This window comes from Kryptolebias marmoratus, linkage group LG12 (assembly GCF_001649575.2).
Source record: "Kryptolebias marmoratus isolate JLee-2015 linkage group LG12, ASM164957v2, whole genome shotgun sequence".
Lineage (NCBI taxonomy): Eukaryota > Metazoa > Chordata > Actinopteri > Cyprinodontiformes > Rivulidae > Kryptolebias > Kryptolebias marmoratus.
In genome coordinates this window covers 4,763,621-4,789,183 of record NC_051441.1, presented here as the reverse complement: position 1 = coordinate 4,789,183, position 25,563 = coordinate 4,763,621, and the positions used below count along the sequence as shown (strand labels likewise).

The 25,563-nt window shown below is 42.6% G+C and overlaps 1 protein-coding gene across 1 annotated transcript; it reads left to right on the top strand.

Moving 5' to 3' along the window:
* The first annotated feature begins 197 nt into the window (after positions 1 to 197).
* mrc2 (mannose receptor, C type 2) lies at positions 198 to 25,423 on the top strand. Its single transcript, XM_017429490.3, has 29 exons — positions 198 to 537; positions 5,540 to 5,932; positions 8,469 to 8,642; positions 8,718 to 8,882; positions 9,432 to 9,545; positions 9,752 to 9,895; positions 9,973 to 10,164; positions 11,047 to 11,201; positions 11,296 to 11,400; positions 13,160 to 13,275; positions 13,379 to 13,527; positions 15,074 to 15,291; positions 15,433 to 15,575; positions 16,390 to 16,486; positions 16,583 to 16,712; positions 16,941 to 16,970; positions 17,065 to 17,231; positions 17,857 to 18,025; positions 18,111 to 18,253; positions 18,580 to 18,688; positions 18,760 to 18,926; positions 19,011 to 19,119; positions 19,194 to 19,432; positions 20,254 to 20,416; positions 20,503 to 20,652; positions 20,862 to 20,975; positions 21,941 to 22,120; positions 22,202 to 22,225; positions 22,383 to 25,423. Exons 1-29 carry the CDS (start codon positions 408 to 410, stop codon positions 22,601 to 22,603), a joined length of 4,410 nt encoding a protein of 1,469 aa, XP_017284979.1. The 5' UTR covers positions 198 to 407; the 3' UTR covers positions 22,604 to 25,423.
* Positions 25,424 to 25,563: the final 140 nt, after the last annotated feature.

Genomic DNA, 25,563 nt, shown 5'->3' with positions numbered 1-25,563 from the left:
GCCTCAGTGTATCACTCTCAGCTACTACCACCTAAAACATTTGGAGCCTTTCTTTCAGGATCAGTTGCCTGCGGCGGCCATCTTGACTCCAAAAAGCTTGAGTTGTAGATGGGCGTGCAGTGATAATGAGCTGAAGGTGTCATTATAGGCCGGTCCAGTGGTCCGGGAGATATTTTGCTAACAGGCAGCCTGAGCGGATGCAGACGGAGCTCTAGCGGCCGGACTGGGCAGCAGCTCTTCATCGGTCCTCCTCCTCCTCCTCACAGTCAACACCATCGGCCAGTTGCTGCTCCGGCTTCTTTCCCTTCCTTCCCTTCTCTCTCTCTCTCTTCCCTCTTTTTCTCTTCTCTTCTCGTTTTAAGTTGTTTTATTTTTTTATTTTTTTGTTTTTGTCCGCGCGTGCGAGCATGCAAAGCAACGAGCGACGCCGAAACCAGAGTCCAGGAGCGGCATCATGGACGGACCGGCTGCTTTTATTCTCCAAATGCACTTTATATTTATTCATCTTTAGTCTGGAACTGAAGAGGAGCCACACGGGTGAGCAGAAAAGGGAGAAAAAAAATAACTTTCGCTTCATTTTAATCGCGCTAAAGTGAAAAGAACGAAAAAAAATCGGGAGGTCATTGAACGTCTCACGCATGCCTTTGTTTTATCGCGGTGTTGCGTTTGGAAACTACATTTTTTTATATATCTATATTTAAAAAAGGCGTTTTTTTGTGTGCGGGGGAACGCTGCGACCCAAAAGTCCGAGCTGTGAGTGGAACCAGATGTGGACACAAACGAGGGGAGGAGGGAAGAAGCTCCAGGCTTAGTTTTCAATCTTTTTCTCATGCACGAGTTTTATTAAAAGGTCCGGACTTTATCGTTTTTGGGTCAGATTTTGGAGCCACAGTCTGTGAAGTGACGCTTCATTTGGCTCCCTGAGGGCAGATGTGACCTTTGTATCCTGATACAGACTGCAATTAACACTCTGAGTCCATCCTGAACAGCTACCAGGCCTAAAAACACATAAAAAGGGCATCAAATATGAATAGTGGACTGAATAAAACGCTTAGTTTCACTGGATCACTTTATCTTAATAAATATAGTTGGATAAATGGACTTGTACTCATATGAAGTACTAATAAATAGTTATTAATTAAGCTGTAATCACTTAATAAACTATAACTGTGCTTCATTTAAAGGACAATACTAACTGTTTTGCCAAATAGTGAGGCAACATTTATTTATCTGTACTCTCCGTTCTTACTGTTTACCAGAATCCTTCATCATTTAGACAACGTGTGTCAAATTGTGGCCCGCAGGCCAGATCTGGCTCTTGTTAGCGTTTTATCTGGCCCCCCCAGCTGCTGTTTAAAATGTATTAGAACCGGCCTGCTAATCTGTGACACATTGTTGCTTCTCATTTTGTTTAAAAAAACAAAACTGAGCGTAGTAAGTGCAGACTTCCTGTGGCAGTCGGCCAACTGCGAAGCTGGGGAAATTAGATTAGAATTTTTAAGCTTTTTATTATTTTAATTCGGAAAGGGCAGCAGAGAAACATCCAAACGGGTTGGATGGACTTACAGCTGAAAGATGTCAGGTGTCTGACTGGAGCTAACAGGTTTTATTCCCCTGATTTAGACTTTAAATATCAAACATTTTGTCAGTAATTTATCTGCATGTAAACATTTTGAGCATCTCTAGATGCTAAGTTTGTTTTGGTTATTTAGTTTTATTTAAAACATAAGCTGAGCAGCAGGCAAAATGTTACATTTATCTGAAGGAATAAAAGTAAAACGCTCGAGCTTCAATGTGTGGACGGCGTTTTATAACTGATTTCTAAATGCTTTATAAAGTGTTTACAAACTCATGGATATCCAGTTTGTAAGGTTTTACTGATGTACTTTAATAATCCCAGTCTGGGAATAAAAAAAGACAAAAAAATATGTTAAATTGAAAAATGATGCATAATTAAAATGACTAAAACTTTGCAGAAAAAGATTAAAAACTGAGGTGACATGAGTCTAACCCTGAGAAAAATCTGACCAGATAATTTTATTTACTGAAGGAGGATTCAGATTTATCATTTTATTATGAGGCTCATTATCTTAACAAACAAATCTGACATTATGGTATTTATCTTTGTTTTGAAACCTCTTTTAAACCCTTCATCACCAAAGATGAGTCTCTTCATCTTATTTCAGCAGAGCTGGATGTAATTTAAAATAAGATACAGATTCACTGATTAGTTTTATGAGACCGTCTCTTTGGATTTGTCATGAAAATTGTTCTGCCTTCCCTGCCGCCTCTGTTTAACCTTGAAAACGTCTGATCTGCAATCTGAGCGTGTCGCTGTGAGAAATCAAAGATTGTTTTTTATGGTTTTGTTGTGTCTCTGAATGCCTGCGGAGAAAAGATTTGTGACGTTGTCTGATTTCAGAGGGAAACTTCTTCTGGAAATTTCAGGCTTTTTCAGATTAATATGATGGAAGATTTCCAAATGTTTTATAAATCCAAAGGGACAAATTTGTCTAGCTCCTATCTCTTACACCTTGTTAGGAATTAACAGTTTTTTCTTGTTCCGATTTTTAATTTCTGCTGCACTTTTCCAGATGTTAGAGTTTCCTGCGCCTCTGCTGCAGATGTGCTCCTCGAGCCAAAAGCCTTCTCGCTCCTTCCTGCTCTCCATCGTGCTTCTCAGATGAGGTCAAATCGAACCAGATTTTGGGTTTTTCTTCGAGCTATGGCCACCATAAAACAAACGTGGCGGACGGGGAGGGGCTTCAGCTGGTTACCTTTTTGTCACGACGACAAGCTAAAGACTTTTTTTCTTTTATTTGAGATATTCCTTTAAAAAAAAAAAGAAATAAAAGATTCCAGGAAGTATTGATTAAAACTGGAGAAGCTGCATCGTCTGCAGAAATGTCCCGTGTATGCTGAATAACTTTGCTGGATTTTGAAGAAGAACAAAAACTAAAATGTAGCTGAGAGCTGGAGTTAACAAAACCGGATTTAAAAACAAAAACTAAATGCTGCCTCAGCTTTCAGACAGATATAATCAATATAAGTTTTCACTATTTTGCATTACTAAAAAGTGACCATTAATGCTCCAGCTGAGTGTTGGGAAGTTTGCAAACCTTGAAGGATTTGAAGCTTTTAAGCTTTTGTCTTTTGATGAGGGAAGAAACGTCCTCAGTGACGGCGCTGAGGAGGTGGAGATTCTGGGAATAAACGCCACTCCTGACAAAGTTGCAGGCGTCTCATGAAAGTGTGTTTCATCTCCCCTCTTTTGTCGGAAAACTGTCATCAGCGATGAAAGGGGAGGGTAAAAAAGAGGTGACGGGACTGAAGAGGAGGATGAGATCACAGCAGGAGAGCTGTTGTACCTTAACTTTCACAGAGTTCAGTGGATTAAAGCTAATCTGGAGGGAGTTTTCTCACATCAAACATCCGGAATGAGTTCAAACTCCCTGCAGGATGGATTTCAGGTTAACCAGTTGTTCCAAACTTCGTCTTGTATTCACAGACTCTTAATTAAGAGAACTCAAATAATTCTTATTTATGCTTATCTGTAAAGTTTGGTTGCGAGAGAAGTCTCCCAACACGTCCCTGGTGCTTCAAAAGCTACAGGAAAGTCATTTTCTGTGAAAATGCAGTTTGAGTGGCGAGCAGAAATTTGCTGAAGAAGCTGAAACTGAGTTGTTAAAGCTGAAAGAAGCAGAGCGCTCGCTAAAAGATAAATAAAGCAGAGGCTAGCTAAAAGCAGCAAAAGGGGTAACTAAAAGCTAAAAGCAGCAAAGGTGTCAGTGCATTCCTAAGGGGAAAATATTTGTGAATAAAGCTCAAGGTTTTCAAAATCAAATTCGCTACAAAACCCAAAAGTTACAGCACCCATTTCCTGAATGAGCGGAACGTTTTGATGTATGTCAGACTAAAATAACACAAAGTATTCAGAAGGAGTCAGAAAAATAAAAATACTCAAACAGGAAAATGGTGTGAAGTCTGAATCAGCATTCACACAGAAGTAATATAACTTAATTAATGCCGTTTTTGCAGTTTTCTTTAAAAAAAAGTTAGCGTTAATTTAATATTTGATGCAACGTCATATTAAAAAAATGATCAAAAGTTTAGTCGTCCTGTTGCTGAGTTCTGACCCGTCAAACGAGCCGACACCTCTGAAGCACAGAGGGCACAAAAAGACGTTTGTTGGTTTCAGTATTTTTTCTGTCTGTAAAAGCAGAACGGGAGGTTCTGATGTGTTTTAGCTGGAAACCAAAGACGTGAGTGAAGTGGAGCTCCAGAACCTCCTCTGGTCTCGTACGATCCCGCTGAGAAGGAATGCTGAAGGTCTTTATTTCCCCTCACCGTCCAGAAGACAGAGAGTTCTGTTTGAACAGAGTCGCTCCTCAAACTCTTGACTTGTAAATCTCTCTCTGTTTGCGTCACTATTGCACATAATCCTGGCTGAGAGAAAAAATAAAAAAACAAAACAATCTGAAGGAATGGAAGTAAATTGTATGTAGTTAAAGGAAAAGCATGTTGGGTTTCTTCCCAAGATTCCACTGACGGTGACTCAGCCTCAGCAGAAGCTCAAATGTGTTTTTATTTCTGTTAGACCTCTGGATGTGTGGGTAACGCTCCTCTGCAGGCGCCTCTTACGAGAATTAGGATCTGTAACATCAGCGCCAACATCGACGTGAACCAATGAGAACTCTGCAAACCGACAGCAGCTGCAGTTACAGTTTTGCAGTCGTTAAAAATCACCACTTTTTTGAGACAGATGTATCCAAGTCGTCATGCAGATACAAAAATAAAGATATTTATTCTAAAAAAATAAATTTCTTTGCAGTCAAATTCATCATTAGACAAACTACACTGGACCTTTTTGCAATGGGGTTGACTTTAGACACCTGCAGGACGATCAGTTAAGATTAGAAACTTTAAACTTGAACATTTCTGAGGACATTTTGCAGCTTCTGCCCAAAAACTCCAACATCAATTTGTAATGATCTAAACCAGGGGTGTCCAACACACCTGATTCAGAGGTTAATTCACCTCTTCATGTTCTGCAGAAGCCTGTTAATCACCCATTGATTCAAATCAGGTGTTGGAGCAGAGAAACAAGTAAAACCTGCAGGATGGTGGCCCTCCAGGACCAGGGTTGGACACCCCTGGTCTAAAAAGTATAGAGATTGAAAGAAATGTTAAAGCTGCTGCCGGTGGCTCATTAGGATCACCGTGGTAACCACACACCTGTGTCTGTCACTCCCTGACTGCCAAGTTAGTGAGAGGCAGACAGAAAGGGGCTGAAATTAAGGCTGAAGGTGCAGAAGTAGTAAAAAAAAAAAACAGGAAAAGAATAGTGTGGATGTTGACACAATGTTTTTTATGATCAATCTAAGGTTATTTACTGTATTTGGTCCAAAGCTGCACGGACTGAAGCCAGTTTCATTATCTGTGACATCGATCTGGTCCCTGACCTCCTAACTGTTAACACGAGCTTCTGTTTTCATCTGTGGTATTGACTGCTGCTGTCGTTTCCCTCTTTCATGCGCAGCGCCGCTGGAGTCTGATGATTTTGCTTTATACCTGGAGGATCACAAAGTGTGCCTCGGGGTGCGGGGCAGCTCTGCCAGCCTGTCGCCCTCCTGCGAGGAGCCCAAGCAGCGCTGGAAGTGGGTGAGTCAGAGCCGCCTGCTCAACCTGGACACGTCGAAGTGCCTGGGTTTGAGCACGGGCAACGTCACCTACACCACCACCGAATCACCTCTGGCCGTGTACACGTGTGACCGGGAGCCCCCCCTGGTGCAGCTGACCTGGAACTGTGCTGACATCCTGGATAAACTGAGCAGCATTATTCAGTTCCCGTCGTTCCAGAACACATCCTCCCCCCCTCTGAAATGGAGAGTTTATGGTGATGATCAGGACCTGTGCTCCAAAACGTATCAAGGTAGGCATTCAAACATCTTTTAATTCACACATTCTTCACGTTATTAATTAATATTATTTTTGTCAAACACACAACAACCTCATCGGGTTTTCCCTGCACTGAAAATCCTAATAAGGGAAAGTAAAATATAATGGGGATCATCTGTTCATTGCAATTCACAATTTAGGTCTTTTAAATTATTATTCTTGACCCCTGAAGGTGAAGTGCTGATGATAACTTTTCCCATGTTTGTGTGTTTGTGTGTGTGCTCATTTGTCTCCTGAACCGGTGAACAGATTTTACTGAAACTGGCAGAAAGTAATCACTGAATGTAGATTTACAAATGACTAATTTTGGAGTCAACCCAATTTAAGATGGCTGCCACAGCTAAGCAACCTTATCTGACACAGAAATGGCTAAAATTTGTTCCTTTTTTGCAGATATTGAGCTACATTTGTTCTGTTAGTAGCTGAAAGTCATCATTAATACATACCATAAACACAAACAGATTATTGAAGATTTTGTAATATCCCACAAGGTTGAGCATAATGTTATTTTTAAGGCTTAACTAAACGATTATAACTCTCATTTCTTAATGTAAGATGAGCTTTGTCTAAAACTCTGACAGAAAAGGCTTTAATTTACTTGTTAACTGTATTTATTTAGTTGTTTCCCTTTTTGTTTTCTGGTCTAAAACATTTATTGCAGCTCTTCCCACTGGGAGTTAAAGTATTAGTCGTTAACAGAGATTCATTCAGTTTAATTAAGTTATTATGAAACAAATAAGTCAATTTTCTCATGCCCTAATTTAACACTCCCTCTGTACGGGTGGAAAAATAAACCTCTTGAGGTGACCTCTTGAAATAATAACCGGTTGAGCCTCTCTTTTGGCAGGAAAAACCCGACACAAACGGTTCCAGCAGCAGTGGATTAAACGGGCACAATGATCCGGAGGATTTCTTCCTCGGCTTCTGCTGCCTGCAGATTTTAGGACTCCTCAAATCATCATCTCAAACATTTTTCTTTACTCAGTCTTAACATTTAAACGTGGACCTTGGGGGAAAAACAGACTTGCACGTTTAAAAATATTTAAAGATCGATCCTGAGAGCAGTGTTTGCTCAAAATAAATCCGTAGATTAAGATGCAGAAACAAGTGCGGGCCTGCACGCCTCAAACGGAGAGCTGAGGGTTTGATCCCTATCGTTTGGCAGAAGTCTGCAGACGTGTCGAACATTTCCCCAGAGACGTGTGTAACCATGCAGTGACCCCGGCGGGCCGCTCCTGCCTCTGTGTGGGACGCTCGCTCGCTGCCGCCGGTGCCACAGCTGGATCCGATCAAAAGGACGAAGAAGAATGTTGCTTTCAGGGGAAGTTCGAGGACGAGTGGCGGCCGGCCGGCGAGAACGCCAAAGGAAACACAGCCGGTGTTTGTAAACATCCCTAAACACACAAAGTCATCCTCGCCCCTCAAGATTATTTGTTTTTATAGAAAACTTTTATTTCAGAATAAATCCAGCCGTGGTGGTTTTCGTAACGAACCCCAGCGAGACTCCGTGAACTAAAACCAGAAACCGTCTGTTTGCTGTTTTTCATCATCTCTTCACTCCTTTTACTTTCATGTGGCAGAAGAAACCGGCTGCTTTGACTTTTTTTAACTTTCAACCACTAATCTTTCTTTGTGAAGTCGTCCCACCGATTTGTGGGGGCTCCACAAATCCTTCCTCGCTCGTTTAACGTCTCTGCCCTTCTTTTTATTGGTCTAACTTGTTTTGGGAACGCTTTAGATCCAGCCTCTTGCTCTTACTCTGTTGCACTTTTATTCTCGCTGTACTAAACTTGTGAAATGTAGACACTTAAACTCCTGCTGTCGTGTATTCTACTGAGATTTATTTTTATATGTGATTTTACTTTGAAACACAAGAATTTGGAACTTTCTGTTTTTTCGTAGCGGTGGATTGTTTCGTGATAAAAGAGGTTTATTTTTACAAAATCCTCAAACAGCCGACCACTATCTGACTTCCTGTTTTCACAGTAACATCATCCTCTGCTTTTTTCCACATGTTTGCACCTGAGAAAACATCTAACAGATGCAGATACATTTATTGGTACCCTTTCAGTGAAGAAAGAAAATCCCACAAGGGTCACCGAACTGACTTGAAACTGACAAAAGTGATAAAAAGTGTTTTTAAAGTACTGAAAGTAAACTAACAAAAATCTGTGTCACTGCTTTTGAGTTTTGGTTGTGCAACAAAATATTAAGTTAAGGGTACCATCCTTTTTGTCAAGGCCAGTTTTATTATATATTTAGTTTTTAAAATAATTCTGTTAAACCACGATTTAAAAGCAATGACTGATTTTCATTAGTTGATTTTTAATATTTTTGTCAGTTTCAAGTTATTTCAGTGACATTTTGTGGCTTTTTCCTTTCTTCAACAAAAGGATACAAACAAATTTGTCCGCATCTAGGGTGTCATTTCAGGACCAGACAGTTTAAAAGTCTACCTTCGAAGAGCGAAAGCAACGACTCATGCAGGCATTTATCTGTTTGCTCTCCAGAGATCTACACCATCCAGGGGAACTCTTATGGCCGACCCTGCTACCTGCCCTTCCAGTACAAGGGCCAGTGGTTCCATAACTGCACCAGCAGCGGGCGGGAGGATGGCCATTTGTGGTGCGCCACCACCCACAACTATGACCGAGACCAACGCTGGGGATTCTGTCCCGTTAAAGGTCGCTCATCGCCTCATCATAATGTCCTGTCACAGATGTGCTCACGTTGCTGACTTTCCTTTCCCTTTCCGACAGGCAGCAGCTGTGAGACGTTCTGGGACACCGACCCGGTGACAGACAGCTGCTACCAGTTCAACTTTCTGGCCACCTTGTCGTGGAGCGAGGCTCGGATCAGTTGCCAGCAGCAGGGGGCCGACCTGCTGAGCATCTCCAAGCTGCACGAGCAGACGTACATCAGCGGTAAAAATCAGATTGCGCCCACGTATCTGTTTATTAGCCGAAGCAAAAGTTACTTGTTTCAAACATGTATATTTTAAATTCTCCGATAACTGAGGTCACATTCAGGAAATATAAACACATTCGTTTAAAATACAAATATATCAGAGTCCAGTTTTAGATTATTGAATTACAAACCAGCATCAGAAGGAAAAAAATGTGATTTGTTTGGATTTTTTTGGTGCTTCTTTTCTTAAATTATAGATGCTCATCTCAGAACTGAAGCCTCTCTGGTTTTCTTTTGACTCCATTTCCTTAATATGTTCATCAGGTTTTCACTCCATATTTTGTTGTCAGCACAGTAGTTTATGTAGTTTATGACCTCATCGCGCACAGGTAAAAGATAAGTTACTGTTTACATGTTTTATTAGAGCATGGATGCATTTTTTCTGGGATTTTCTCAGGTTGTTTGGTGCTTCTTAATCAACAGAAGGTGTGGCTGCTTTGCAGGATATATGTTTATGTTTTCTTCCTATTAAATCCCATAAGGAAATTGTTTTCTTGCTTCTTTAGGTGTCCTGAATGCCTACAGTACTGCTTTGTGGATTGGCCTCAATGACCTGGACGTCACTGGAGGCTGGCAGTGGTCCGACTCTTCACCACTCAAATATCTAAACTGGGAGCCAGGTTTGCCTGAAAAAAACCCCCCAAAAACCTACTTCTCTTTCTCTCTTTAAAGCGTCTGTGTTCTTTAAAAATAACATTAGTTTCCCATAAAGAGTTACTTGAAATAAAAGCTTGTTGACTTTACAGTGAAACCACAGAGTTTTCTCTCAGAGTACAACGGAATTTTCCAAAATGTTTGTCCTTTTTTTTTTTTTACTCAACTGTAGAGCAGCCAAGTCACGCCGAGGAGGAGAACTGCGTCGTGGCCAGATCCGAGTCAACAGGTCGTTGGCAAACCCGGGATTGTTCTGACGCTCTGCCTTATGCCTGTAAGAAGAGGCCCAACGCCACCCTGGACCCCTTCACCACCGGTCCGTAACAAAGCCTGATAAACCGAACCCGGCACTCTGCTGAAGCCTGGACTCTAAGGGTTTTAACGTGTCCGCAGATTCGTGGGCAGACGATCACAAATACGAGTGTGATGTGGGCTGGCAGTCCTTCCAGGCTGGATGCTACAAGCTCATGTCAGAGAAGAACGACTGGAACGCAGCTCAGAAAGCGTGCCAGAAGATCGAGGCCAACCTGGTCAGCATCCACACTCTACCTGAGCTGGAGTTCATCATTCACAACCTGAAGAAAGGTCTTTTTTTAAATAATAACAACGCCTCTTTCTTTCTTTGTGTACAGTTTTTCAGTATTTCGTCCAGCTTTGATTGGGTGGAGACTGATTCAGCATTCTCACTATTGTTTTCCTGTTTTTTATTTTTCTGTACATTTTTTCCCCATCTAACTACTTCTGCATAATTTGTGTATTTTAGCCTTTTATATATCAACTTGTTGAGCTCATTCGGCTTTTAGTTTCAATAACTTACTTTCAGCTTCTTCAGGAAAACATTTAAACACTTAAACACTTTTTTTTTTGTCTTTAGCTGGACATTTGTGCTTTTGGAGGCTTGTGTTGCAATGGTTTCTTTCTGGCAACTAAAATAAAGGAAAAAAATACAGTTTGGCTGACTTACATGTAGGGGTTTTTAGCTTTTGTTGTTCAAGCTTCAACAAAAATACTGTCATCAAAAGCATCATCCAACCCTGGTCCTCGAGGGCCACCATCCTGCAGGTTTTCCTTGTTTCTCTGCTCCAACACACCTGATTCAGAGGTTAAATCACCTCTTCATGTTCTGCAGAAGCCTGTTAATCACCCATTGATTCAAATCAGGTGTGTTGGAGCAGAGAAACAAGTAAAACCTGCAGGATGGTGGCCCTCCAGGACCAGGATTGCCCACCCCTGAGCTAAACAGAGCAGAAATATAATGTTGATGCTAATCTTCTTGTAATAAATTACAATATTATAATTAGAACAGTTTAAAGTTATGTTTTTGCTGCCTTTAAATAACAGCTTCTCTTAAATTAATGTCAAAAATCAAAAAAATGCTCCTGAAAGTGCTTCAACTTTTTACTACAATTCACAAACAAGGTCATTTCTTTATATAACTGTTATATAAATTCGTTTTCCTTTTTCCAGACACTGAGCAGTTATGGTTAGGCCTCCACGACATCGACATGCAAATGAACTTCCAGTGGACCGATCGCACGCCCGTTCTCTTCACCTACTGGCACCCGTATGAACCCAATAACTTCCGCAGCACCCAGGAGGACTGTGTCTCCATGTGGGGCCCCGTGAGTGACCCCCCCCCCCAGCGAGTCTCCTCCGTTTGTATATATTAACCATCTGTGGTGTCTTTTTCTGTTTTGATCTCGTCATTCTGTGCAGTTCGGCCGCTGGGACGACAGCCCCTGTAACCTGACTCTGCCCTCCATCTGCAAGAAAGCAGGAACAAAGAGTGACGGGAAACCACAGCGTCAAGAGTGCAAACAAGTACTTATATCACTTTATTTGCTGACTCAGCATTCACACTGTTTAGCTACAGTTTAACTTTAAGCTACAGGTTCGTTATTCGAGCTTGTAGCAACTATTTTACTTATTTTAGCTTTTAATTACAGTTTTGCTGATATTAGCTTTAATTCTGCTTGTTTTAACTTTAACAATTCACTCTCCAGCAAGCTGCAGCCAGCATTCAGCATTCCTTTTTTCTAGTTTAAAGTTTGTGCAGATCCTCTGAACCCCCAGTCTTTTTCTTTCTAATCTCGTCGTTCGTTCCCCCCGTCCCCGTCTCTTCCCATGACTCCACTACATTTCTTTCCTCTTTCACAGGTACACCAGACAAAATCCACCTCAGGAAATATGCTCTGCTCTCTTAGTTTTCTGAACCAAAAACGAAAAACTAAATTGAATACTTTGAATTAAGACAGGTTTGCCTGTTTAGATGAAATGCATGAACCTGGCTGCGTCTTGCACCCAGAAAGCTCCATCTGTCTGTGATTTTATAGCTTGTAATTCTCTCCACCTGAGCGTTTAAGCTTCACGTAGCTTAAAGTCACTGAAAATCTTCATTGTTCATGTGGGGTTTAAAAATATGAGAGTAAAATAAATCGCCCTGTGGATTTATTTTCAGCAATTGTGTATTTTTCATGACCATCTTTTGCTGAGCATTAATTTAAAATGAACGTTTATTTAGTTTTTGAGTCTCTTCCAGGAGAACAAGGCATCACAGGCAGTGAATGGGAATATTTTTATTTTGCTTCCAGCGCTTTATTTATCAGGGTTAGGGGTTAGGTTATCAACTTTTAATTGACTGAAGATAAACAAGAGTTAGAGCAATTTAAAATCTGGACTCGGTGTGCATTCATTTAATCAGTCAGCACTACAGGTCCTCACTTTACCCAACATCAATAAAAACATGTAAGAGCAACAAAGTTTGGAATATTTAAGTTATAATATTCTTATTTTTACCTATAAGCATGTATTCCATGAGGGAAAAGGTCTGCTTTGTTGTTTAAGGCCCCAGATAAGCCAGTTTAACGTCTTTAAAAATGTATTTAGGTGCTCGTTCTTGATGGAGTTTGGACTTTTTGTTGAACATCAGTGCAGTTTATAAAATAAAGTGAAATAAATAGAGGAAAAAAATATAAAAGGGTGTTTGGGAGAAGTAAGTTTCATCTCCTCCAGCAGCAGTAATCTTTGAGGTTGAGGTTTTCGCCTGATGTGGACATGCAAAAAATGTCTGAGGTTGAGTTTATCCACGTCGAGGTTGTGTTTGACCTCTCTTCCACCGTTATTTTCATGCAAAATCTCCGCTTGTTTTGCCTTTTGGCGGTGTTAGGTGTCTGCACACGTCCACATCTTCAGTGCATGAGCTGGCAGAAGGCATTCAGGTCAGGGGAATTACCTCTGAATGCCTTGACTTGCTCACCTCAGACATAACTGGTGCTCATTTCACCTAAGAATAAACTGCTTTTGTTTTTGCGTTGATAGAAAATCTTTAAATTTGAGGTCATCAGTGAATTATGTCAGATTTTGCCCATACCTTCTTTTAGTTTTGCATTAGATGTGTTGGCGCGACTAAAACAAACTATTCCTCAACTATGAATCATTTTTAAAAATAGCATTGGTTGATGTCTCCATGAAAGCTGTGATGCACATCCACGCCTTTTTTTTTTTTTATAATCACACTGAGTTTTTCTCACTTTAACTGGTTATTAATTTGAAGAACTCCATCTCCTCCTCCTCCTCTCAGGGCTGGAAGTGGCACAGTCCAGCTTGTTACTGGGTGGGAGAAGATCTGCTCTCCTTCGATGAGGCCAGAAAATCCTGTGAGGCGTATGAAGCCACCCTTGTTACTATCACTAATAGGTACAAAACACCACACGCAAACTGTTGGCTCACAGGAGAACCTCCTGGCAGCGATTAAAACAGTTTAAATTATGGTTGCTGTCTGTTCTTTTTCTCTGTGAAGGTTCGAGCAGGCCTTCGCTAACAGCCTGGTGTTTGGTCACTCTGGGGAGTCCTTTTGGATCGGGCTCCAGAACCTGGACAGTCACAGCACCTTCCGCTGGCTCAGTGGAGACGAAGTGTCCTACACCAACTGGAATCGAGACCAGCCAGGTACGTTATGCACCGTCATGTTGGACTGAATGTGATAATGAACTGTTTCTTATGGTGGAGGCAGAAAACAACACTGAAGCGTCATGATTATCAGTGTTTTGGTGGGTCTAGGCCACATTGTCCCAGAGAAACCTGCTTGGAGTCAGATTTTCTACCAGCGTTGACAACGTATGAGCAATGTTGTGTTAGCTGTGACTGATTACAGCCTTAGAGAAAACTCTGACATCTAATGCCCCTTTTACACGGGCCCTAATTCAGAAGTCCGGCTCTACTCCGCTCTACTCGGCTCGGCTCGATAAAGAATGCATCGCGTTCACACCGGTCAGTTTGGTCGGTAGCAGAGGAACGCCTCCTCGTGTTGCGGGGCCGCGGCGCGGGGGGGTGCGCTACCGAAACTTGGCGCAAGTTGTGTAAACAACGAAAGCTTTATGGACAACGTTGGCTCTGTGTTGTTGCTGTTTTTTAAACTTATGGGGATTCTCCTGAGACTTCAGGAAGAGAGGCGCAGTGGAAGAAATGCTCTGGATGCCGCCATTGTTGCGCCGAGTAGGACAGCTGTTATCCGCCAGAGATTTCAGGCTTTACAGCGCCTTCAGCTGGGGGACAGACGGCATAAACGTTGCAAGGTAAGCTAACGCTGCTGTTTATATTCCTACCGTTCGCTCTTTATGCTTCCATCTTGTCACACCCACGACCAATGAGTGAACAGGAGCTAAGTTTGTGCCACCCACGAATAGGGCCCAGCTGGCCCGACTCCGAAGCAGGGACCAAAGAAGCAGGGCCGGCCTCGAAAAAATACAGGTGTAAACGCGCGCAAAGCAAGCCGAGTAGAGTGGAGCCAGGACCTTTAGGGCCCGTGTAAAAGGGGCATAAGTATCCTGGTTGCTGGTCTGAGCAGCGTGGAGCGGCGATTAGAGCCGTCTCCTCGCAGCCAGAAGGTTGCTGTTTCAAAATGTGGCTGTGACTCTTCTGTGGAGAGTTTGGATGTTCTCCCCGTACAAGCGTGGACTCTGGTTTCAGGAAGGTTTAAGTTAATTCCCTTCATCCTTTTTTGACACTTATCCCTGGTCGGGTCATGGAGGCAGCAGGTCCAGGAGTGAAACCCAGACACGCCTCCCGGGTCTCCCAGTAAACGAGGGTGGCGTCCAGGCGGCATCCTAATCCCAAACCACTTCAGCTGACTCCCCTCAAGGCAGAGGAGCAGCAGCTTTACTTCAACCTCCTCCTGGAGGATGGAGCTCCTCTCCTGGCTGAGGCTGAGCTCAGATACCAAACACAGGAAGCTCATTTCAGCGACTTGTATCTGGTTCACGTTTCACACCTCATGACCTTATGTAAGGGTTGGAAGGTTTTGTGAAACTATGATCTTTATGTAACAGAATCGCTGGTTCTGCTTCTTATATTTTGAGGACAAAATCAAACACTTTAAATTGTCTTTTTGGTTACGTGAAATCACATCTTTCAGGGCTATTTTTTTTTTTTAATCACACACGGTGTTTTTATTTGTCTCAAGACTCACCTACGTTTCACTCCGCATCTATTTTAGTGAAAGTCCGCGGCGGCTGCGTTGCCATGGCAACAGGCGTCATAACAGGTCTGTGGGAGGTGAAGGAGTGTTCGTCGGCGAAGGCGAAATTCATCTGCCGCCAGAACCAGGACACGTCCCTGAGCCCCGACCCGCCTGCCCCTCAGCCCACCCCGAGCCTCAGCGGCTCCTGTCCCAGCAGCTGGAAGAGCAACAACAACCTGCGCTACTGTTACAAGGTTCGCCCCGCCCACCCAGCCGTTTTAACAGCTGATATCATGGAAGCGGTTTGGCTTTCTGACAGTAATGCTTTAGCACGAAGTGAAACAGTGTTGGAATTTGGAACTGCACTGAAATATGTTTCTGTCACCTGTGTTCAGGTGTTTCACTCCTCCCAGCTGGAGCAGAAACAGAGCTGGCTGCAGGCTCACCTGTTCTGCCGGAAACATGGAGCCAACCTGCTGAGCATCAGCACCCCTGAGGAGGAGCAGTTTATTATGCAGGTCCTCCATGAGACCTTTGGGTGGGTCTGGACTCAGAACCAGCACACACGGTGCAAAGCAGTTTTATGGCACTTTATAAAACTGTCACCAAACACCATTTATTAATTGTGCGACAGCTGACTCAGCAGCGTTTTGCTACTTTTAATTAGTGTGTTTTCCTTTTAGCTACCTTTTTGCTCCATTTAGCTTCTGTTCAGGTTGTTGTAACTTAAATAATTCAGTTTCAGCTTCGTTCAGCACTCAGTATTCATGCTGGAGAAATTATATTTCTCTAGTTACTTTCTGGTTTTTGTGCACATGAATAGAAGAGAACATTATTAGATGCAGGAAAATGCCAAGAAATATGGGTTTTCTAGTTTTAGCAGACAAAAGAATAACTGTCATTATTGGTCTTGATCTACTTTTTCTACTTAATTTTATTTTCACACAGTTTATTTTGATTTCACTAGCTGTTTGGTTGGGTTTAGACATCTAAATCACATGGTTAAGTTTAAGTGTTAAAAACTGATTGATTAGTAAAATAACAAAAAGTGCATGAAAACAAATGCAAAGAATCTCAATTTCTGTCAAGGTCCGTGGAGAGCGTGATGAACCCAGGGTGCAGACTCATTTCAAAAAACTAACTAATTTATTCAAATAAAAGAAAAAATCCTAAATATAAACACAACAAAAAGGCGAGGCATGGGAAGGGAACCAGAAGACAAGAGACATACCAGAGACAATGAACCATTGGGGAAGTGGAGAGTCCTGCTGCATTTGTGAAAGACCATCTAGAGCAAAAACAGAGAAACATGCAGGAAAGATTTTTCTGATGGTGACCTTGATGCCCCACAGGGAGTCGGAGGAACACGAGCAGCACTGGTTCTGGATCGGACTGAACCGCAGGAACCCCATGGACAACGGCAGCTGGAAGTGGAGCGACGGACTGCCTGTGAGCGCGAACAGAACACAAACCTCCGTTCTTTTCAACAGAAGCTGACAAGACCTTATCGAAATGTAAGAGTTTTGCTCTCTGCTTGTTCTTCAGCTAACATATGAGAACTTCGGTCGTTACTACTACAACATCCGGCAGTGTGCTGCTGCAGACCTGGGCACCATGACCTGGCTGGCCATGCACTGTGACTCCGAGTTAGACTGGATCTGCAAGATTCCCAGAGGTAAAACATTACTGGACTTTTCCTTTAAACTTATAAAGAGATACAGTTCTGCTCATTTGCAAGTAAATCTTTTAGATAGAGTTCACAAAAATGTTTAAGTTAGAAAGTGAAATAAAGGCCATGCTCTTTAAGTAAAGCTGCTCTTTAAAAAAAAAGAGAAAATGGTGCAAAGCATGTGCTTGCTATTTTTCTTGTATGTTATTGTTTTAACTCTTTTCTCGTTTTCAGGTGCTGAAACTGTACCAGACATAACTGAAGGTTTGTCCCATTATTTGCTTTCTTTTAGTCTGATTTTATATCACACATATATATATGTGCGTGCAACCTCACCCTTTTTTTTCTTATTTCTCAGACACCAGTTCACCGGAATGGTTCGCCTTCCAGGAGGCTGAGTATAAATTTTTTGACCACCGCACCACCTGGGATCAGGCCCAGAGGATCTGCTCCTGGTTTGGTTCCTCTCTCGCCTCAGTCCACTCAGCGGATGAACAGGCGTTCCTGTCGAACACGTTACGCAAGGTACGGCACACCTTTTCATCAGGTTTTTTACTGTGGATAAGAGAGTATTACATCAAACCATTCAGTCAAATGCCTAACAGTCATAAGCTGGTGTGCTGAGTTTACAAACTTGAATAATTCTCCAAACTAAAACTAGAGAAATGTAATTTTCTGTGAATGCTGAGCGCTGATTGATTTCACTGAAATCTGTTGAGGAATCTAACAGTAAATTGATAAAACTAAAATGAGCAAAACACTAAATTTAGCAAAACAGTTGCCAAAAGACATGTAGCAAAACCATGAATACAATCTAAAATGATCCAAATCTTAGCTAAAAGCTCGAAGTAGCATAAGAAGACAAACTATTTCTGCAGATTTTGTGATGTTTTAATCATGCAGAAACATTCTCTTTAAAATCTGCTTCAGCATACTTGCTCTGTTTTTGATTGTAAATAAACGCATAGAAGAAACTATAAACAAGCAAACAATACTGTGAATGCTGACTCAGCATTTAGACTCATAAAAATGACCTTTTTTACAGTAATAAATGTCTCCTCCAGCAGGTTTACAGTAATTCTTTGCCGTAACTTTGCTTCATTAAAAGATGCCGGATCAATTTAACCGGACTTTTCCATCTCCTCCTCAGATGGTGAAGGTGGAGGGTGACAGCTGGTGGCTCGGGCTTCACACCTTTGAAAACGACGGGCGTTTCCGCTGGTCGGACCACTCTGTGCTCAATTACATCTCATGGGCGCTCGGCAGGCCGCACCCGGTCAGCCGCGATCGCAAATGCGTCCACGTGTCTGCCAGCAAAGGTAAGATCAGCTGGAAGCAATCCCTGTTAGACTAAAAGAAACTGAATAGATTTACCGCAGATGTTTTTTTTTTACATGTGCACAGGTGACTGGGCGGATCAGAAGTGTCACTCTGACTTGCCCTACATCTGTAAGAGAGTCAATGTTACAGGAACCCTTCCTCTGACTCCATCAGCTCCTCATCCTCCATCAGGCTGTCCAGACAAATGGTCTTCTTATCAGCATAAGGTGCAACACCACGTTTCAAACAGACTGTCTAGGAATCACGATCTTTAACACGAGCACATATCACACGATGCAACTGAACAACGCCCCGCTGCTCATGTGTTTGTTGCCAACATATCTCAGGAAATAAACGGCTATAACTCAGTCAGTTTTACAGACACTAAGCTAAAATTTGATGTGGTAGTAGCCGAGAATCATTCACAACACACTCTGAGTGTCACATCGTAACTTTATTTTTAAGGTTTAACTTCAACATAAGATGATCTGAGGCTCAACCATGAAAGGAATGCCAGGCCTTTATTTTGATAACCTCTCTGCTGTGTCTGCAGTGTTTTAGGGTGTTCGATCAGTCACCTCGGGTCACTTGGTCTGCAGCCAAGCTGAAATGTGAATCTCAGAGAGCCACGTTGGCAGTGGTCTCCAGTCATCTGGTCCAAGGTAGTTACAGCATAAAATCACAAGCTGGAGCACAAAGAACGTGTGGGCGTGACTGATTGTCTCCTTCACAGCTTTCCTCACCACCTTGTTAAAGAACGTCAGTGTCGACCTCTGGGTGGGTCTGACCTCGGACTCTAAGGGCCACTTCCTGTGGGCCAAATCTGAGCTGCTCAGCTACACCAACTGGGCTCCCGGAGAGCCGCTCGATAACAGCGGACCACATCACAACAAAACACCGGTACTCTCAAACCACCAGTCACCATCTCTGCTGTCCTCCTATCAGTAGTTTCTTGCCGTGCTGATGATCTCACTGCCGCCTCAGGGAAACTGTGTGGTGATGATTCACGGAAACCCGGAGAAGAAAACAGGCATGTGGGCCTCCCGGGCCTGTGAGATGGAGAGTAACGGCTTCATCTGTCAAAGGCAACAAGGCATGGCACTCAGTAAGAACCACACTGCAGATCAGTCCCAAAACAGAGAAGTAAAATATTTTGTCTGGCTTCAGATCAGAGTCTGCCTCCTGCTCCGGCCGTCATCCCTGCCTCCCTGTTGAAGCCCGTGGAGCTGGGTGGGTTGACGTATCGGGTTGTGAAGAAGCGCCTGGACTGGACCGGTGCTCTGTACCTCTGTGAATCTTTGAACGGGACCCTGGCCACAGTGATGGACCCCTTCCAGCAGGCTTATCTCTCACTGCTTATCAACAGCCTGCGCCAGCCAGCCTGGATCGCTCTCTACAACTACGGAGTGAGCCTGCGAACAGCTGTGCAAAAGTCTTGAGTCCCTCGTTTTTTTATATTTTGCTTCCAAGAAGCCAAATGTAATCATTAAAATGGTCTTGAGCAATAAATCTCCAGGCTTTCTAAAAGGATTTCACAGTTTATTTTTTGACTTTGGCTGCTTTTTTAGTCATTTTCAGTTAAGGAAGTGGCTTTTTCCAGAGAAATCCAAAAGGGATTGTTATCCTTGATGCCTCTAAACTCTGATCTTTAAAGCATTCAGGACAAAAAACCTTCTTAAACTCAAAAAATCTCCTGAATTTTGAATCCGATCTTAAGTCACTGTGTTACCAGTAGTCTGTCTATAACGGAATCTAAAAATTTATACCATAGATAACACAGTTTGACTAATTTAAAACAGTGTTTTTGCACCAACGAGATGATCCCTAAAGAGCTGTTAGCTGATATCTGAAGGATGAGGCATTCTCAGGACTTTGTTCCCTAAAGACATGACTTTCAGATACAGTTTAGTCTTTTCTTCTCCACTTGTCTCCTTTCCTCATTTTGGAGCTCACACTGTGGAATATGCTGTCATGGTCAGGTACAAGAATCAGACTTAAAATAAAACTAAAATAAGAAAAGCAGCCAAAGTACAAAGGAAAGCTATAAAAGACCTTCAAAAAACCCCAGAGAACTACCAAAAAGTTTGGGTGTTTGGAGGCAAAGTGTAAAGAAAACTTTTGGATGATGTTGACACATTGCTTTTTATTTGTAATATAAAGATTACTTTTCTTTTGGTCTTAGACAAACAGGTGAAATAAATGCTAATTGTTTTTCTGTTCTGTTTAGGGGCGGAGCTTCACCTGGTTAGGTGATGAAGACTTGAAATACTCCAACTGGAAGGATGGGGAGCCCAATCACATGGCAGGATGTGGTCACATGACCACTGCAGGGCAGTGGACTATGACTCCCTGTGACGCTAAACTGGAGGCTGCAATATGTCAGATTAATGGTGTGTGTACATATGCATGATGGTGTGGTGAGTGTTCAGACGGGGATGCATTCAGTCATGTTTTTTTTTCTCTCTCCTCCCGACAGATGAGCCTGTGAATCATCAGTGGATCTACCCCGGACAGTGCCCCCACTCTGTGGGCGAGTGGGCCTGGGTGCCCTTCAAAAACCACTGCTACGCCTTCAACCTGCAGCTTCTCAGGCTGCAGCAGGATGCACGCACCACCTGCAAAAAAAGTACGGGAGCTGCTGGCGACGCTGACTCTGAAATCAGTGAACCCGCAGCACCTCTGACCTCCTTCTCCACCACAAACAATCGACACGACACATCAATATCTGTCTAAATTTAGAAGCCTGTCATCGACCGCGCGGCACAACTGCCCGCTCTCCCTAAACGATCAATCTCCCCATCTCTTTCCGTTCTTTCCTTTTTGTTTTGTTTTCAGTGGGAGCAGAACTTCTGTCCATCCTGGATGAGTCGGAGAACGGTTTTATATGGGAACACATCCAGAGTTATTCAGAAACGGCGTTTGGAGCTTGGCTGGGCATCAGCGTGAAAGGTCCGGTGTCTCTGCCTCAGACTGTCTCACCAATAGTATGAATGCTGAGTCACAATTTGCACCGTTGTTTTCCCGTTTAAAGGTTTTTCTGCACATTCAAACTACTTCTGCATACTTTCTGCTGTTTGAACCCTTCAGCTTGATGAGGAATAGTGTGCCATTGCTTATAGATTTGGTAAACTTTATACTTTTCAGAATATTTAACTTCATTTAAAATATTTACTGAGATCTCTTATATTAACATTAACCTTGCTCTCTTTGAAATCTGCTTCAGCATATTTGCTCTATTTTTTCTTCTTCTACTTTTCTGCTACTATTATCTACCATTTTGCTCCTTTAGCTACTATTTTGCTTCTTTTATCTTTTAGCTAACACAGTTAAGAGTTTTGCTGATATTTAGTCTTATCTGTTGTCCTAAAGCAGATGGTAAAGCTAATTTTAGTTTTGGCATTTGTGTTCCTAACTTTAGTTACGTATTATTCTAATTTCAGCAGCTTTAACTTTTCACTTCTCAGTTTTAGCTTCTTCAGCTGATTTCAGCCAAATTATTCAGCACTCAGTGTTCGTTCTGCAGGTTTTTTTTGCAGAAAAGGCATTAATTTCTAGTTTTAGCCTATTTTGAGACAAATTACTCACAGATAATTTTCCTTATTTAATACATTTTATCTGATCAATTATAACCCTGGAAATAGTTTAATCATTAATGAGGTCATTATTTTAATTAAATTAGGAAACAGGATCAACAGCTTTTCTCGTGTTGAATGAAAATGTGATAAAGGAAGGTGACTTTTCCTGTAAAATGAAATTCATTTAAAATACACTCTTATCAGTAAGAGTGGTTTGTGTGAAATGCCATGCAATATGCTTTGCGCCAGTAATTGGGGAGATAAAATCCCAAACAAAAAAGCCGCACAGCTGAGGCAGAACACGATGAGCCTCTAAATGTGCTCGTGTTCCCGCCACAGGCAGAGGTCTGGTGTGGAACGAAGACACGGAGATGATGTTCACCAACTGGGAGTCGCATAACGTGGCTTCCTCCGTGCTCTCCGTCAACTCCTGCTTCTGGATCCAGAGCAACAGCGGCCTGTGGAAGCCCGGCTCCTGCAGGAACCGAACACACGGCGTGATCTGCAAACGGCCCCGCAGTAAGAAATGCAACAGGAGCTTTCACTGTACTGAAACACAAGAGCAGCACATTTCTCCTAACTGTTTCATGTTTTCTGCAGATGTTGAAGCACCGTCTGGAACAAGTAAGTTTGTTGCGGAAGGGCGCAGGCGGGCGATAATGTTTTTACCTGTGTGTGATATCTTGTGAACAAAGATATGAACGAGCATCAGGGAACACGAGGCCTTCAAATTCGCTTGTTCCTGTTTTTTTTATTAAAGACGACCTTCAACCTTTTCCAGGTAATGTCGACCACCTGCCCACCCTGATCGTTGTCATGGTGACGGGCCTGGTGCTGGTCCTGCTGATTGCGACTGTGATCTACCTGTACCGCCGGCGAGCGGCGGGGACGCGGGGCTCCTACGAGGGGGCTCGGTACAGCCGCACCAACTCGGCCCACTCCGAGCAGGCGGAGAAGAACATCCTGGTGTCCGACATGGAGCTGAACGAGCAGCCGGAGTAGCCCAGCTCGCCCGAAACTGGACCCGACCTTGCACAGGAGAGGCTGATTTCATTGAGCTGACTCAAATTCTGACACTTTTTGTCTCTTTTTAAACAAAACAAAAAAAAAATCTATATTTTTAAAGTGCTGAAAGGCTGTGTAGAGCGCAGCAGGTGTTTAAAGTTTTTAAAATTGAGTCTCCAACTTTAAAATCAGAATCTTCCATCTGCTTTTTCCACAAAAGCCATAATTTGCCCACTGTGAACAGTTCTCTTGAAGCTGACAAAAGAAAAAAAAAAAGAGAAAGTCAGCTCAGTTTTATGAAATAAAGTGCCAAAGTTCATTTTCTAGTCTTAAACGGGATCGTTCTGTCATCTCCGAAGTGACGTTCTGTCAAATAGTTAACAATAATTAGTTCCTCATCAGTCATAGAGCTCGGATTAAAGAAAAAGAGGCAAAAGTCTTTGTCGGGTGAGGCAGATAGTTGACCAAACAACACTTTCTCAAAAACCACATACTGCTGTGAAAGAACACTACAACAAACCTTTCACTTTGGATCATGTTGTTTTTGGGGACGAGTTGTTTTATAAACAACTAAAAACTGGTTCTTATTTGGCTAATTAGCCTAGCTTGGATGAAGACTTTTGCCTCTTTCTCTAAACTCCGTGCTCTATGACTGATGAGTTACTAACTATTAGACAGAACATCACTTCGAAGATGACCGGACTGTCCCTTTAAGGTGGGACCTCACTGGGCTGTCTGCTGGGAGACTCAACATTCGGGGAAAACTCGTGAATTTTCGGCTGCGGTCTCGCTGAACTCTGAGTGTTTGTGACCAAGTTGCATTTTCAGCTGCCTGTTTTTGAAAATCACAGCCTGTTTTTTGTGTGTGCGGCTTGCAGAACTGTCCTCTTGGCCGTGGACATTATCTCGTTGTCCACCGTGGCTCGTTCTGTGCCAACATTGGTTTAATCTGCAGGAGTACACTTTTGAAATGAAGACGGGCAGCTTGGGACCAGTTTTTAATAATTATTATTTATCATCAGTGGGCCTTTTAGACCTCAGATGTTTTCTCTTCAACTTACAGCTCTAGTGCTGTTGAGATGAGTTGGAAACGTCTTCGACAACTTTGAGAGGAAAGTTGTGGCGCAGATTTCTTTGCTCGAGCGACAGGCCTGAGCGGGGAAGTCTAGAACACCACAGAAGTCGCAAATCGTTCTGGAGCCTCCCTCATGAAGGCCCAGTGAGGCGCCACCTTTATTCTTTGTTTGATCGAACGCCTGTAAAAGCCCGCAGACAGCCACACAGTCTTCTCACAGACCACATTCTTCTTCTTCCGATTCGTTTTCTGTCGTCGTCGCCGTGTCAGTATTAACCCAAACTTGAACTTTTCTCTCTCTCGTTGTGATTTGTTTCTTTTTTTTTTGTCATTATCTGAGCAGCTGTAGAGGACTGTTAGTTACAAAGCATGTGAGTGAGTGAGTGTGTGTTTTTTTGTTTTTTTTGTATGAGCCTGCCTCTCTCCTTTTTTTCTGATCCGACACGTCAGCAGAAGTCTGTCAGGCGAGCAGAGGGGGGGATGTGAATGTGTTGAAAGTGAAAAGGACCTCAAACTGTCTGAGGGCATACACTATAATTATGCACATAACTTTATATTGGAAGCTGGTCTTTAAATAGACTCCATTGTCTTTTTTTTTTTAGCGCAGGAGGACTGAGAAGGTTTTCGTTGCAGGATCAGATTTTGAGCCACCAGGACCTGATATAGCACTTTTTTATTCCTATTTTGATCTGATTCCAACTCATTCCTCCACTTTCCTTTAGTTATATTTCAAGTTTTAACTTTTGTTTGTCTTGGCTCTTTTGTGCCACCATCTGGATCTGATTCAGCAGTTTTTCAGCTTCGTCATTTTCTTTGCATGCTCCGTGAAAAAAAATAGGGATTTGTAATTTGATATCTGTCTAACCCGTCACTTTGAAACCCCACAGTTCTTTTCTCTGTATGTTACACCAGCTCTCTTTATTATCCTCTTAAAGATGCATGTTTTGTAATGTGATTTGACTCATAAAGATGTTTGGAAGCATCTCTTCTTTTATGCAATAATTGCCAACACTTGAACTTCTTGAGAAAGCCATTCCTTCTGTGCATAACACAGACCACAAAAAATTTGAAGCCAAATCCAGACTTTCTTAGGAAAAACCTGCCATCTGTTCCGTCTATTTTGCATCGTAGGATTTCGTTTTACCTCCTCAAACATTCAACTTTTCTCCGTCAGCTCTCGCCTCTGAGCGCATTTCTCTCCCCCTGCTTGCAGGAATGCTTTTGGAGCCATTTCAGTCTGAGGCTTTTGGTGTTTCACTTTGAGGAAGAAAAAAAAAAAGAAAGAAAAACTAGGATTGAGGGGGAAGGGAGGAGGAGAGGTGTGTGAGTGTGTGTGAGTGTGTGTGCAGTCTCCAGCTGTGGAATGTTGAGTCGGCAAGAAGAGCTCAGTGGCACGTCTGGAACCAATCAGAGGAGGAGGAGAGATTTAGGGACACGAGGGGTCAGGATGAGAAAAAAAGGCGAGAAGGAGGAGAAAAGGGGAGAAAAGAAAAGGAGAGTGGGAGGAGGAGTCAGGGATGAAGGTAGAGGAGGAAGAGGAGTTTCCAGGAGACAGCGTGTCCTCTGCTGGTGGATTTCTGTACGAGCCGAGCTGACGGTGGAGGATTTAAAGATGCTCACTTTGTCCCTGATTGTCTGATGCAGGCCTGCTCTCCCTGTGAAAACTCCTGTTTGAATTTCTAAATAAAAAAAAAGCTCCTTTTTTATATGAAATGAATAAAGTTTATGTTCTCAAAGCTTCAGCAATCGGATCAATTTGTGTGACTCAATATTAAAGTATTAAAGGCAGGGGCCTCTAAAAAAAACAAACAAACAACAGGGGTGGGGGTGCTGCGGTGGCACGTCAAATCTAAAAGCTAAAGCAGAACTGGAGAAGTTTTGT

Coding starts and splice junctions, on each gene's coding strand:
- mrc2 (XM_017429490.3), top strand. CDS start 408: ATGCAAAGCAACGAGCGACGCCGAAACCAGAGTCCAGGAGCGGCATCA. Junction 9,546..9,751: donor ATATCTAAACTGGGAGCCAG/GTTTGCCTGAAA, acceptor ACTCAACTGTAG/AGCAGCCAAGTCACGCCGAG. Junction 16,487..16,582: donor AGTGGAGCGACGGACTGCCT/GTGAGCGCGAAC, acceptor CTTGTTCTTCAG/CTAACATATGAGAACTTCGG.